This window comes from Pseudorasbora parva, chromosome 3 (genome assembly GCF_024679245.1).
Source record: "Pseudorasbora parva isolate DD20220531a chromosome 3, ASM2467924v1, whole genome shotgun sequence".
Lineage (NCBI taxonomy): Eukaryota > Metazoa > Chordata > Actinopteri > Cypriniformes > Gobionidae > Pseudorasbora > Pseudorasbora parva.
In genome coordinates this window covers 57,193,916-57,207,947 of record NC_090174.1, presented here as the reverse complement: position 1 = coordinate 57,207,947, position 14,032 = coordinate 57,193,916, and the positions used below count along the sequence as shown (strand labels likewise).

At 37.8% G+C, this 14,032-nt stretch overlaps 1 protein-coding gene across 1 annotated transcript; it reads left to right on the top strand.

Annotated features, from left to right (window-relative positions):
- The first annotated feature begins 2,522 nt into the window (after positions 1-2,522).
- Positions 2,523-13,649, top strand: smad4b (SMAD family member 4b). The gene is made up of 11 exons (XM_067439608.1): positions 2,523-2,591; positions 4,033-4,339; positions 5,119-5,293; positions 5,436-5,465; positions 7,004-7,219; positions 7,683-7,790; positions 8,605-8,655; positions 9,412-9,595; positions 10,556-10,724; positions 11,451-11,589; positions 12,962-13,649. The coding sequence occupies exons 1-11, from the start codon at positions 2,566-2,568 to the stop codon at positions 13,171-13,173; spliced, it is 1,617 nt and encodes a 538-aa protein (XP_067295709.1). The 5' UTR covers positions 2,523-2,565; the 3' UTR covers positions 13,174-13,649.
- The last annotated feature ends 383 nt before the right edge of the window (positions 13,650-14,032 follow it).

The following is a 14,032-nucleotide window of genomic DNA, read 5'->3' as shown; positions in this document are numbered from 1 at the left end:
AAAAAGTCAACCTTCAAATAATTATGTTCAGTTATGCAGTCAATACTTGGTCGGGAATCCTTTAGCAGAAATGACTGCTTCAGTGCGGCGTGGCATGGAGGCGATCAGCCTGTGGCACTGCTGAGGTGTTCTGGAGGCCCAGGATGCTTCGATAGCGGCCTTAAGCTCATCCAGAGTGTTGGGTCTTGCGTCTCTCAACTTTCTCTTCACAATATCCCACAGATTCTCTATGGGGTTCAGGTCAGGAGAGTTGGCAGGCCAATTGAGCACAGTAATACCATGGTCAGTAAACCATTTACCAGTGGTTTTGGCACAGTGAGCAGGTGCCAGGTCGTGCTGAAAAACCAAATCTTCATCTCCATAAAGCATTTCAGCAGATGGAAGCATGAAGTGCTCCAAAATCTCCTGATAGCTAGCTGCATTGACCCTGCCCTTGATAAAACACAATGGACCAACACCAGCAGCTGACATGGCACCCCAGACCATCACTGACTGTGGGTACTTGACACTGGACTTCAGGCATTTTGGCATTTCCTTCTCCCCAGTCTTCCTCCAGACTCTGGCACCTTGATTTCCGAATGACATGCAAAAATTGAGCAACAGTCCATTGCTGCTTCTTTGTAGCCCAGGTCAGGCACTTCTGCCACTGCTTCTGGTTCAAAAGTGTCTTGACCTGGGGAATGCGGCACCTGTAGCCCATTTCCTGCTCACGCCTGTGCACGGCGGCTCTGGATGTTTCTACTCCAGACTCAGTCCACTGCTTCCGCAGGTCCCCCAAGGTCTGGAATCGGTCCTTTTCCACAATCTTCCTCAGGGTCCGGTCACCTCTTCTCATTGTGCAGTGTTTTTTGCCACACTTTTTCCTTCCCACAGACTTCCCACTGAGGTGCCTTGATACAGCACTCTGGGAACAGCCTATTCGTTCAGAAATGTCTTTCTGTGTCTTACCCTCTCGCTTGAGGGTGTCAATGATGGCCTTCTGGACAGCAGTCAGGTCGCCAGTCTTACCCATGATTGCGGTTTTGAGTAATGAACCAGGCTGGGAGTTTTTAAAAGCCTCAGGAATTTTTTGCAGGTGTTTAGAGTTAATTAGTTGATTCAGATGATTAGGTTAATAGCTCGTTTACCTTTTCATGATATGCTAATTTTTTGAGATATGAATTTTGGGTTTTCATGAGCTGTATGCCAAAATCATCAGTATTAAAACAATAAAAGACCTGAAATATTTCAGTTGGTGTGCAACGAATCTAAAATATATTAAAGTTTAATTTTTATCATTACATTATGGAAAATAATGAACTTTTATCACATATGCTAATTTTTTGAGAAGGACCTGTATTGAATTATATACTTTGCACACCACAATAAAACTAAAGAGCTGTGATCATAAAACTAAGCATTTAAATATCTTACTAAGACATTATTGGGAGATATGGAGTGACAACTTACATAAAATGCATATGAAATGCATATAAAAATAAGTAGTCTGCTCTACTGTTATAAAGCATTAAAAGCTATTTAACTTTTTGGCCATATAACATTTGCACCAAATTGCCTATTTTTACTCCCTTTGGGCCTCTAAATAATATTTTCCCCCTTCTCCAAGAATGAGTATGAAATCCATATTCTCACTATATCAAACTATATGGACCATAAAAAGCTATCAAATTCATGCCAACTTTTTTATTAGATTATCTTATATTGGGTCAAAAGGTTCAATATTCTATTCTGATTTTTTAAACTAATTTTTAAGTATTATTTTTAAGCCTTTAAACATCAAAACATTGCTAAAAAACCTGTTGCACACAATCTACTCCATGTCTTCTGATTGTTTATATTCTTTCAAGATGAACACTCACTGGGCTGAAGCAACTTTTGTTTACTTGATTATCCATAAAACATTATTTTGAAAAATCATGTTAAAATGTGAGTAAAATATGACTTTTGAGGAGTGTTTATTAGTTAATCTCTGAGTTGCATAAACAATTACTGTTTTTAATGAAGTTTCAAACACTTCCCCATCTGTCAAATAGGTTGTTCTGCTCTAAATTCACATTCACACTATATCTTGGTCCATGTTGGTCACAGTTGAGTCACACAAACAGATATGCGACTTCATTTGGTGTAGAAATGACGATCTTTTATACAAAAAGATGAACTTCCAGGAGTAGGATTGTAACTGACTGTGATTTGTAAGAAGTAATCTACCCTGCACTGATTATATCCCTGAAGTGTGCAGATGTAGTGTCTTCCATGAGTTCTGTGCATATAGAAAATGTGCATACTGTGTCAGTATGTATAGCCTGCCCTATACTACATATAGGCCTACTGAAGAAAGTAGAAGGACTGTTTACTATTGAGAACTATTAGTGCAACCAAGCAGAGTTTAGTAAGGTGAGGTGTTGTCCTAGCATATAGGCCGTTTACACCATAGACATCATATAGATGTCTGTTTTACAGTAGTTTTCAGTCATGAAGCTAGAAGAGCATCTGTGTGGGCGGGGCTTATTTACGCTCACCGTGGCGTCACTCGAGCGATGACATCACTGCGCTTACGTAGAGACAATGTCCCTGCCTTCGCTCCATGAATCGTAAGTGTTTTTGTTGGTATTTTCTCATTTTATTTTTCATCTCCACCTAATATTTTACTCTAGCACTCGTGTAGACACTTCATTTGTTAATTCCCCACGTATTTGAGGAGTGTCTGTTGGCCAGTTAGCTCGTTAGCTTAATAGTAAGATCAGTTGTATTGTAATAGAGTGAACTGTGATTTTATTATTCACGTTCACATTATTTGACTGTTACAATGGTTAAGTTTAACGATTTGATTTTGATGAGTTTATAATTTATTAATAGATCCGTATAAGTTCGTTTCCGTGTTTGTTTGGAGTAAATGTTAAGTCAACCGACTAACGTTACTCAGTAACGTTAATTCCCCGTAAATACGAACAGAATTTTGTGTAAATCAGATTATAGACTCTTAATACTAATTATATGTGGTATGTGAATTCTTAAATTAATTAACGTTTCACTCTTCTTGAACATCTATCTATCTATCTATCTATCTATCTATCTATCTATCTATCTATCTATCTATCTATCTATCTATCTATCTAACAACTGAAAAGTACAGGAAGTGATCTGTCATGAAGAGGCAAAGAAATGCAAAAAGTAAATTAAATACAAGAAAATGTTTATAATTACAGTGTGATGTGCTTTATAGTCAGTTGTAAAGCAGAGCGCAATATATATATATATTAAAGTCAGCATGAAACGGTGGTTGCAATTGTATTTTCTTCCTTATTGTAGCCTTCTCAAATAATTGGAAATGGCCAATTTGTCATGCCATTATATGACATTTCTTAATGCTGCTCTCCATTGTACACCACTGTGTTTGTTGTTAGGATGACAAATAGTTAAATAGTTATATTTTTAGGTTGTTCTATCACAGCCGTCTAACAACGCAATGTCAAACTGATCGCCAATTAGATCAAAGAGGACAGGCCTTAAAAGGAGTGTGACTTCCAACAACGCAAAGCTTTTTGTTTTTACAGTGAAAGTGTGTGTGTGTGTGTGTGTGTGTGTGTGTTTGTGTGTGTGTGTGCGCGTGCGCGGTAAGATATAAGTAGCCAAAAACGTAACATTTGACAAATGTTTTACGATCAGTGTTTTACACCCCACAGTTACATAGAGTGACACAAACTACTCAATATTTCTAATTTAATTTTGCCATTTTTAAAAATTCTTAAATAAATACATTTCTAAAAAATATTTTTGAAAATATGCTATCGTTTAAATGATGTCATTATCCCCCAATATTCAAAACATGGTTTCGGCCTTGCGATGTCATGTGAGTGACAGGTTGTCAGCAAGAGAGCGGGTCATTAAATTACAAGGACACATAAAAATAATGGTGTGCATGGATAACTCATTTATAATGAATACTCCAATGCCATTTAAAACAAAAAAAAGAATTGTCCGTTTTTGTTTCATGGTGAGTAAGTTATACTCACAGACTCTCTGTGTTTTTAGGCCGGTGTGGATCACGTCTCAAAATCAAGGTGTGAAGACAGAAGCTCAAGACGTGTATTCCAGCAACATGTCCACATCCAGCACACCCACCAGTAATGATGCCTGTCTGAGCATCGTCCACAGCCTCATGTGCCATCGGCAGGGCGGAGAGAGCGAGACTTTCGCCAAACGGGCCATAGAAAGTTTGGTGAAGAAGCTGAAAGAGAAGAAAGATGAGCTGGACTCACTGATTACTGCCATCACTACGAACGGAGCTCATCCCAGTAAATGTGTGACTATACAGCGCACGCTAGACGGTAGACTGCAGGTCTGTTTCTCTAGAACAATAGACTAATTTACTCTTTTAAAGGGGTGGTTGATTATAATTTCACATTTTAAACTTTAGTTAGTGTGTAATGTTGCTTTTTGAGGATAAACAATATCTGCAAAGTTACAACGCTCAAATTCCAATTCAAAGGGAGATATTTTCTTTTAAAGAAATAGCTTTTTAAGGACTACAACAAATGTCTGATAAGACTACTTAAGCTTCCTCCCAGGTTAGTAACATCACTAACCCTTGAATTTACATAAACCCCATCCCCGAGAACATGCAACAAGTTTGTTGAGAATTTATAGATTATCATAACAGAATATGCTAATCAATTACTTGAAGATGGTTATCTCCACATCAGTCTCATAAATTCATCAACTAACCATTCAGAAACGTCCTGTCTCATTCTACATGTTGTCACATCTTCTTGAGTCTCTCCATCATTGTCCGACTCCGGTTTGAACATAAAAGGCTGAATTGCCTGTCTGCATTTGGTAATCAGAGCTGCTAACTGGAGTTCTTGAAGCTTCGCTCATTTGCATTTAAAGGGACACAAAAACAGCACGCCCTCAAAAAGTGACAATTTTAACATGCTATAAAAAAAAGATCTGTGAGGTATTTTGAGCTAAAACTTCACATAAACACTCAGAAGACATCTGAGACTTAAAAGGGGCAATCAACCACCCCTTTGAGTTTATCTCGGATATTAAAAAAGGAATTTACTGTGAAAGTCTGTTCTATAGCTTGTCTTCTGTGACTGATGATTTGTTTCTCAGGTGGCCGGTCGTAAAGGATTTCCTCATGTCATATACGCACGACTGTGGCGATGGCCGGACCTGCACAAGAACGAGCTGAAACACGTGAAATACTGCCAGTTTGCCTTTGACCTGAAATGCGACAATGTGTGTGTGAACCCATATCACTATGAGAGGGTCGTGTCTCCAAGCATCGGTGAATTGTTTTCTGTTGTCTTGCTGTGATTTAAAACTTTGTCATGGTAATAATTTATTGCAAAGCCTTATGGTCATGTCATATGTGTATTTTTTAGAATAGTTCTTATATCTATAATCTCTTTCTGTCTCGCCATTTTCAGATCTGTCTGTCCTGACTCTGGGTGGCCCAGGTGAGTGTGCACTTTTATGGACTATAATTTTATATTATTATATAAAATTTAGTTGTATAAGTTGTAAAATGATGTTAAACGGTGTAATTAACTTGCACAACCAATTGTTCACATACACTATGTTTCAAAATGTAAGGATAAATTAAAGACATTTATAATGTTACAATAAAATAATGCTGTTCTTTCGAACTTTCTATTCATCAGAGAATCCTGAATAAAATGGTCTCCACAAAAATATTAGCAAAAACTGCAACAACAAAAACCAGCAAAAATGGTTTTCAACGTTGATAATATATTCAAATTAGGGTTGTCAAGCAATTAAAATCTTGAATGATGTGCAGATGAATTAATCTAATTAATCACACATTAAATTTGGCTGAGAAATTACCTCCAAAAGATAATTTAAAGTCATTATTGTGTTAAAAGCGTCAAATAGACATTACAAAAAGTAGCTCTAAAAATACATATTTTATTTGATTCAACATAGAATTTACTATACATAATCTTTTATGTATAGTAGATTGTTTTTCAGAAGCTGCATTTGAATTGGTATTAAGATATATTTACAGACCAAAACAGTTTGATTCAGTTTACCAACATTGATTTTAATGTCATGCAAAAAATGAACAGAATTTTTATTTTTGGGCAAAATATCCCCAAAATATGAGTTTAATTTTTTTATTTTTTATGAAGTGATACTCTAAATAAGAAACTAAAACTGTACTAAATCTCTAAATGAGTAAGTAATGGGTCTCTATCATACACTCTGCGCCTACAGGCGGGTGCACAAAGCGCCCAATTAAACACAAGGATGTGCAGCAGCACACTCGTTTTTAAATATGTATAAAAAAAGGATTAAAATGTAGAAGATTATTATTGTGTACATATTATATTGCCTACAAATCATAATGGACAGTCATTGCATGTATCAGAATTACCTATCTGCAGTAATGACGAATGAAATTGGCTACTTATTTAACCAATCGTGGCAATACACACATGTATTTAAACTGACCCGTCAGTTGAGGGTGTCTATATTCCACCATTGTGCAGGAGCAACTGGCTTTTAAAGGGAATGGGAGATGAGACTCTGATTGGTTGATTGCACGTTACGCCCAAAACACACCCATGACTCATTAAGAGATGAGTTACAACCGTTTCTTCCGTTGTTAAACTAACAAAAGTGGATTTGGACACGCCCTAAAGGGCACCTGCACCATGCGCTTCAGACCACACGCTTAGATCGGTAAAAAGGCTCATTCATTCATTCATTCATTCATTCATTCATTCATTCATTTTGTTTCATTCATTTAATTCAGGAATTAAGTAAATGGCTCTGTTTATGAATGTGCCATTGCATCATTGGTTCCCCGGATTGATTCGCTCAATGTTTCATATCCATTTATTTAATTTGCTAATTAGCTGTGAAATAAGCATGATAATGTACTGTTTGTTTTGGGATAATGATTGAATAACTGTATATGATCCATTGCAGATTGAGATTTAGTGAATAGGTCATTTTTCACATTTATGTGTAGGTCCGAGTGGAGAGCTCATGGTGAAAGATGAGTTCGAGGGTCAGCCGTCACATTCATCACATGCAGATGGAGGTCATGGTATTCAAACCATCCAACATACCGCCACTTCCTCTGCTCCGCCCGCCACTTTCAACAGCCCCGCCCTCCTGCCCCCAGCTGACTCTGCGAGCGCCGCCTCCACTTCTGTATTTACCAGTATGGCTGCCGGTCCAACCAGTAAGTCCTTGGCTGCGTCCCAAATCGCATACACTCTCTCTTATTTTGAATAACTAATTACTTTGCGACCGCTAAAAAAGTATGAGTATGAGTGTTTGTAGTATGAATATCATTTGGACCTACTACATTTGCCATGTTGTCATTATCATGTGACCTACCAGTGTCAGTTAAGTCGCTTCACCTCCATTCACAAATCCTCTCCCGTGGCCTCATGGGATAGTAAAGTGTCCATCGTATGCACACTTCAGAATCTCAGTGGAAGTAGTAGGTCATCTGGGTACCTTTGCCTCCTCTTTTATGATTATTGTGAATTTAGACACACTTATTTTGTATAGTAGAGAAGTATGCAAATTCGGATACAGCCATTATTTCATCCTTTTGTACGATCAGCAGCATAGATAAATGCAATGTGTAATGATATTGTTTTATGACCATGTAATATCTGTTTGTTTTCCTCCATTAGATGCCCCCGGCTCATGGCCCAGAGGAAGTAGTTTCCCCCCCAGCATCCCGCATCAGAACGGCCAGCACCTGCAGCACCACCCTCCACTGCCTCACACGGGACAGTACTGTGAGTTATTTGAACCACCACTAATTACCATCACTGTCTGTTTTGCTCTCATCAAGGGGTCTTTGACACGAGGCAGCGTTGATCTGATTTACACCCTCTTGATGCAATTGAACCCTGGTGCATTTCCATTTATCGTACGTCATCACAAATCAAGCGCAGCGTCAGTTCTGGCAGGACACGTCAGTCAAGCTTGCATCAGACTGATCACGTAGACATATAGGAATAAGAAGCCTATCACAGCATCCATGTAGAGTGAACGGTCACTTGCGTTGCATGTGTTGCATTTTATGTGGATCACATAAAGGCGGCTTTCTGCTGCTTGCAAATTGGCTCTTTTGCATAGACAACGGATTGCAAGCCATTAATTTGCCACTCTGGGTGCACTCGATATGCGCAATTACACTGCAAGCTCGCTCTCGCTTGTATCCAAGGTAAATCATCACCACTGATGTTCCCTACTTGTGTTTTCTTAAACAAATAAAGTTGTCAACAGCTAAAATGCATGCCCATGTTATTGTGCTTCTTGATCGAGTGCACACCCGAGTCTGAAGCTGTGTTCGAAATCACCCCTATACTGATTTACTATTGCCTACATTACTCCACTAATATAATCCTCTTGAAGGAGTGAATGAGAATCAGTCGCACCACAGTCCCAGTGCAGCTGAACTCAGATCGCCTCCTTCAGGTAGTCTCGGGTTCGGGTCCGCATGACAACTTTCACATTAGCAATTTTTCATGCAAACTATGCCATGTTTCAAACTAAACAGCCAATGTGAAAGCACCCTGAATGTTTCTCTTTTTTTGTGTTTCTCAGGGTCAGTCCACAATGAGCTGGCGTTCCAGCCGCCCATATCCACACATCCAGGTGAGGAATAAAACTGTCTGCTTTCACATTCACACACTATAGAAACCATAGTGTATGTCAGATAAGGGTTATTACCATTACCTAAAACTGCTTAAAATTAAAGTATTGAAAACATGTTTGTTTATTGAAATGAAGATGAAATAAAAATATTAGATGAAAAACATTTCTAACTTTAGCCTAGCTGAAAATTTCTGGAAATAAATACTAATAGTAAATAAATTAAATACAACTCAACTATAACTAAAACCGAAAACCTAAAATATTCTTAACAAACTAATAAAAATTATAAAAACGCATTACAAAATGACAAAATAATAACAAATAGATTGAAATATTTCTAATTGAAATATTAATAAAAAGTAAAATATAGTAAAATAACAGCTCATAATGTGAGATGCCTGGAACATTCAGTATTCCTTGTGAACTTTGTACTTGTAGTGGCCTAAATATGTATAAAAAATGTGTGTATCCGTAGATGCATTATGCGCTAACATTACCCACAACCCCGTGCAGTGCAGAGGAGGAGTTCATTTTACCACTCCTTCATCACCTTGTCATCTCTAGTTGAGCTACAGCAACACTGTAGTATGTAGTATTACTAGCGTAATGACTTCTGACATACAGCAATGTCTTTACTTTCCCATCCTCAGTGAACTAATCAAATATGCAGCCATGGTTTAATATTTATTGTATTTTAAATATGCATATTTCAGAACTCATATTATACTGTGCTGTTTCTCTTTGTCTTTCTCTCAGCTCCAGATTACTGGTGCTCGATTGCGTACTTTGAGATGGACATTCAGGTGGGCGAGACGTTTAAGGTGCCCTCCAACTGTCCCGTCGTAACGGTGGACGGTTATGTGGACCCATCAGGTGGAGATCGCTTCTGTCTCGGCCAGCTGAGTAACGTCCATCGCACAGAGGCCATCGAGAGGGCCAGGTACTGATTTATATCCATCGGTTAACTGGATCAATACTGTAGGGGTTAAATAATAAGCAAAATCAATTTGATTAAAGTAAAAAAATTGTTTTTTTAAATAAATAAATAAATAAATAATGTCATTAAAATAAAAATAAATTTTATAAATTTAATTTAAATAAATAAGAAAAGCAATGTAAAATAAATCAATAAAAAATAGTATTAAGCTAAATAAATACATGGATTAAAATGAATAAATTATACATTTGATTTAAATAAATAATAAATGAATAAAATGTTTGAACCCCAAACCAGCCAAAATGTTGTCCACCGTTTCAAACCTATTTTTTACTGGTGGAAATAAAAGGTATTTCCGCTTTTATATTTCCAAATATAAAAGCGGAAATCTGCCCAATCTGGCAACACTGGGAGTGACGTGGTCGAGTGGATTTTAATACCGTTTTGCAATGATGACTTTAAACTAGGGATACATCCAAATTTCCACCACCTAAAATTATCGGCTGAAAATGGCATTTTTGGTTTTTGGCTGAAAGAGAAAAATGTCTGAGAATATACAGTAAAACAAAAAGTTGAGCCACTACGCTCTGCTCACATGCTCTGATAATAATAGCTTTGTAGGACTATCCATTATTTGGATAATTGGTCTAAAAATAAATCTGATTGTGCTGCATAGACCTAAATTAAGATTACCATATTTATATATAATATTCATACATTTTCTGTCCAATTTTGATTATTTTATTGGCTTGTATTTATATAGTTTACATGATATTTTACATTTAATGGGAACAGAAAAATGAATTGATGCTGGACATTTTTCCCCCTCAATTTTAACTAGTTAGGACACAACATAATTCTAGAGAGTAGAGAAAACAAGAGTCCTGCAGCTCTAATTTATTTCACGACTCTCCCGTCTTAACTGCAAACCAGTAAAGCTGTCTCTGTTGGCGTCTCCTCCAGGCTTCATATCGGTAAAGGTGTTCAGCTGGAGTGTAAAGGAGAGGGTGACGTGTGGGTGCGCTGCCTCAGTGATCACGCTGTGTTCGTCCAGAGTTATTATCTGGACCGCGAGGCTGGGCGAGCTCCAGGTGACGCCGTCCACAAAATTTACCCCAGTGCCTACATCAAGGTAACCCCCTCCACCTGTTATTTACACTACACTGAGGTCAGAATATTAATAATATTACATAATATAAACTCTTATTATTTGTGTACTGTTAGTAGTAATATCAGTAATGTTAAATCGTATTGTTTACTATCAGAATGCTTATAGTATTAAATAGAGGTCGACCGATAGTGGATTTTACCAATAGCTAGGTTGGACCTCGCTTGCCCGTTACCGATTACCGATAACCGATGAATCGGTCGACCTCTAATATTAAATGCTATTTTTTATAATTATTTGTTTATTAACAGTCTATTAATAATATTAACTCATATTTTTGGTTTATTATCAGAATATTTATATTATTAAATGGTATTGTTTGTTTACAATCATCAATGTTTATCTGATCCAAGAAAAATTGAAACTAAAGTAAGGAAACTAAATGCAACGTGCCAAAAGTGAAAAGAAGCATTTCACTGATTATTTCACTCTGAATTTATGTAAATTAATTTATGCCGCCCATGTACCACATTTAAAAAGTCAAACTCATGTTTTTTCCTAGTATTTGTCTTTTCAGTGCAGTCTGACAAATTTGCATCAGATTTGATGTCATGTCCTTTACGTGGGGTTTAACACAGAATGTACTGCAGCAGGAACACCGGATTCTAGAACAGTTCTGCACATGTAGTTCAACATTTTCACCCTCCACTGAAGGACTATGAAAGCTGTGTGTGTGTTTTGCGTCTGCAGGTGTTTGATTTGCGTCAGTGTCATCGGCAGATGCAGCAGCAGGCGGCCACGGCTCAGGCTGCGGCGGCTGCACAGGCGGCTGCGGTGGCCGGAAGCATCCCAGGCCCGGGCTCTGTGGGGGGCATCGCCCCTGCTATCAGTGAGGCTTTCATTTATACATATGGATCCCTATTACATCTGTTTTCTGACATTATTAACGAAGCCCAGTCACAGAGCTGCGTGGGGGGATCTGGGCTGCTAACTGAAAGATTGTAATTTGTGGAATAATCCATTAAATGTTATTCAGTGCTAGTGCTTTAAAAATGTGTAGTGTATAAATTGGCACCACATACTTTGTGCAATATTCAGCTCCATTAACACTTTTTATTTATTTATTCTGGAACTAAATGAAATGATTTTCATGATCTTCAATTCTGGTAATATTTCTTTTCTCTTCTTTTTTTTATAAAAATGCTGCAACCAATTGATAGTCATTACGTTCGATTACAGTAACGGTTCTCTTTTTTTAATACTGGAACCAAATTATTTTCATGACATTTGGTTTCATTAATGGTTCTGTTTTTTAAAAAAAATTTTTTTTATTACTTTAGGCTCCGTTAAAGGGGTACTTCAGTGCTGCGAAGATAAATCTGTATTTAAACTGGGTCATTATTTTTGCAGAAATGTGAAATTATTTTTGAATTTGGTGCTTTCTAGACTGAGATGAGACAGAAAATGTATTTTTGTCTCATGGGGATGAAAGACAACAATTCCCAGAATGCTTTGCTGCACTACAAGGCCAAAGCCACCGCTACTGTTACTGGATCACTTTCCCACCACCAAGTTCATAAAATCAGTTCAGTTAGAGAACAGACACTACAATTAAAAACTAAACGTGTCTGTTCAATATAATGTGATTTAGCCGCTGAGGGAGTGTCAAACGCAGCAGGAGTCAGATTACATTCATCGTGATCAATGAGCTGAATGAGCTCGTGATGAGAGCTGAGGTAATCGCGTCTGCGCTCACGGCATACATTCACAGTGTGTGTTCAGTCTGGCACGTTTTCAGTTCATGCCTTTGGAAGCTTAACTTTCATAGGAATTAGTTTGAGAAGTGGAAACACTTACATTGCTCAGCATAGCTCCATTTACATGAATGCCTGCAGCTGCGAGCTGAGCTGTGAGTGCGATCCCACCGCCCATACGCGGGTTGAAAACATGGAAATGACTCCCTCTGCTGGCTGTAGTCTTTAGCCTTTGGCCAAAAATTGCTCTGATGACGCAAATTGACGATATTTGCGTCATCTGAGTAATTTTTCCAGAAATAAAATGCAAAAATCTCTTGTCTCAGGGGGATATGAGTTGGGAAAGCACAATCATTTGAATATACTCCAAGGGTTCTACTGATAGAAAGCCATATGCTAATCGCTGAAGTAACCCTTTAATGGTTATTTCGTCGATGCAGATGAACCAGTGTACTAAAAGACAGTGTGTTTCAGGGTTTAGTAACGATCATGTCCTCCTATCCTCAGGTCTGTCTGCTGCGGCAGGCATCGGCGTGGACGACCTGCGGCGGCTCTGCATTCTGCGCATGAGTTTCGTGAAGGGCTGGGGTCCTGATTACCTCCGCCAGAGCATCAAGGAGACCCCGTGTTGGATCGAAATTCATTTGCACCGAGCCCTTCAGCTCCTGGACGAGGTTCTGCACACCATGCCTATAGCTGACCCTCAACCTCTGGACTGATGTTCCAACACTTACAACAGTGCATATAGCTCAAAACGACTCAAATGACCTCTGACTTTAGCCATGGCATGTGGCATTAGATCGAAAACCAGCAATACTACAAAACAACACTAACTCTGTTCATCAGAATGCAACGAAATGACACTTTTTTTTAGACCCTCACAAAACGTACACTTTTGATTTTTTAAACAAGAAATGGACTTATGCAGAATGTTTGGAGTGGAGACCTTTAGAAATGTATATTATATTGCATTTAATCCAGTGACATAAGTTTGGATCATACAGTGGCCACATACAGATGCCACTGTTCTGTGCAACACAAGATGAACCATGTGCAATCAGCCAGAATTTTTTTTTAATAACATAATTTTATGAACAATTTACTAAGAAATTCGCTCAGCATGTCTTTGATCATAGTTCGTGAAACCATTTACCTTTTAATTATTGCATTGAATTAAAAGGTTTTACAAACATTATGTAAATTGTGGCTTTCATTAATGATGGTTCAGTAATTCATGTATGAATGGATTTTCAAACTATTTACTGAAACATTCTGGATTTCGTAACTAAACAGCTTCTTTCATGATGGGTCGTCAAACTATTCCCCTGTTAACAATTTGGGTAAGAATGGTTTTAGGAACGATTTACACACAAGTGGTTCTGCTTGTGTGTCATGAATGAAGCCGTTCTCATATTTACAAAAACACATTTTTTAAATCATATTTTTAAGTAATACAGAAATGAAATGTGTTCAATTTAATGCCTTTGTACGATAATGGTTTCACAAACATTTACACACATTTGTTCAGCTTGTTTCGTGATTGATTAAGCATTTTTCTATAGATTGTTTTGTAGAGTT

Coding starts and splice junctions, on each gene's coding strand:
- smad4b (XM_067439608.1), top strand. CDS start 2,566: ATGTCCCTGCCTTCGCTCCATGAATC. Junction 4,340..5,118: donor CGCTAGACGGTAGACTGCAG/GTCTGTTTCTCT, acceptor TTTGTTTCTCAG/GTGGCCGGTCGTAAAGGATT. Junction 11,590..12,961: donor GGGCATCGCCCCTGCTATCA/GTGAGGCTTTCA, acceptor TCCTATCCTCAG/GTCTGTCTGCTGCGGCAGGC.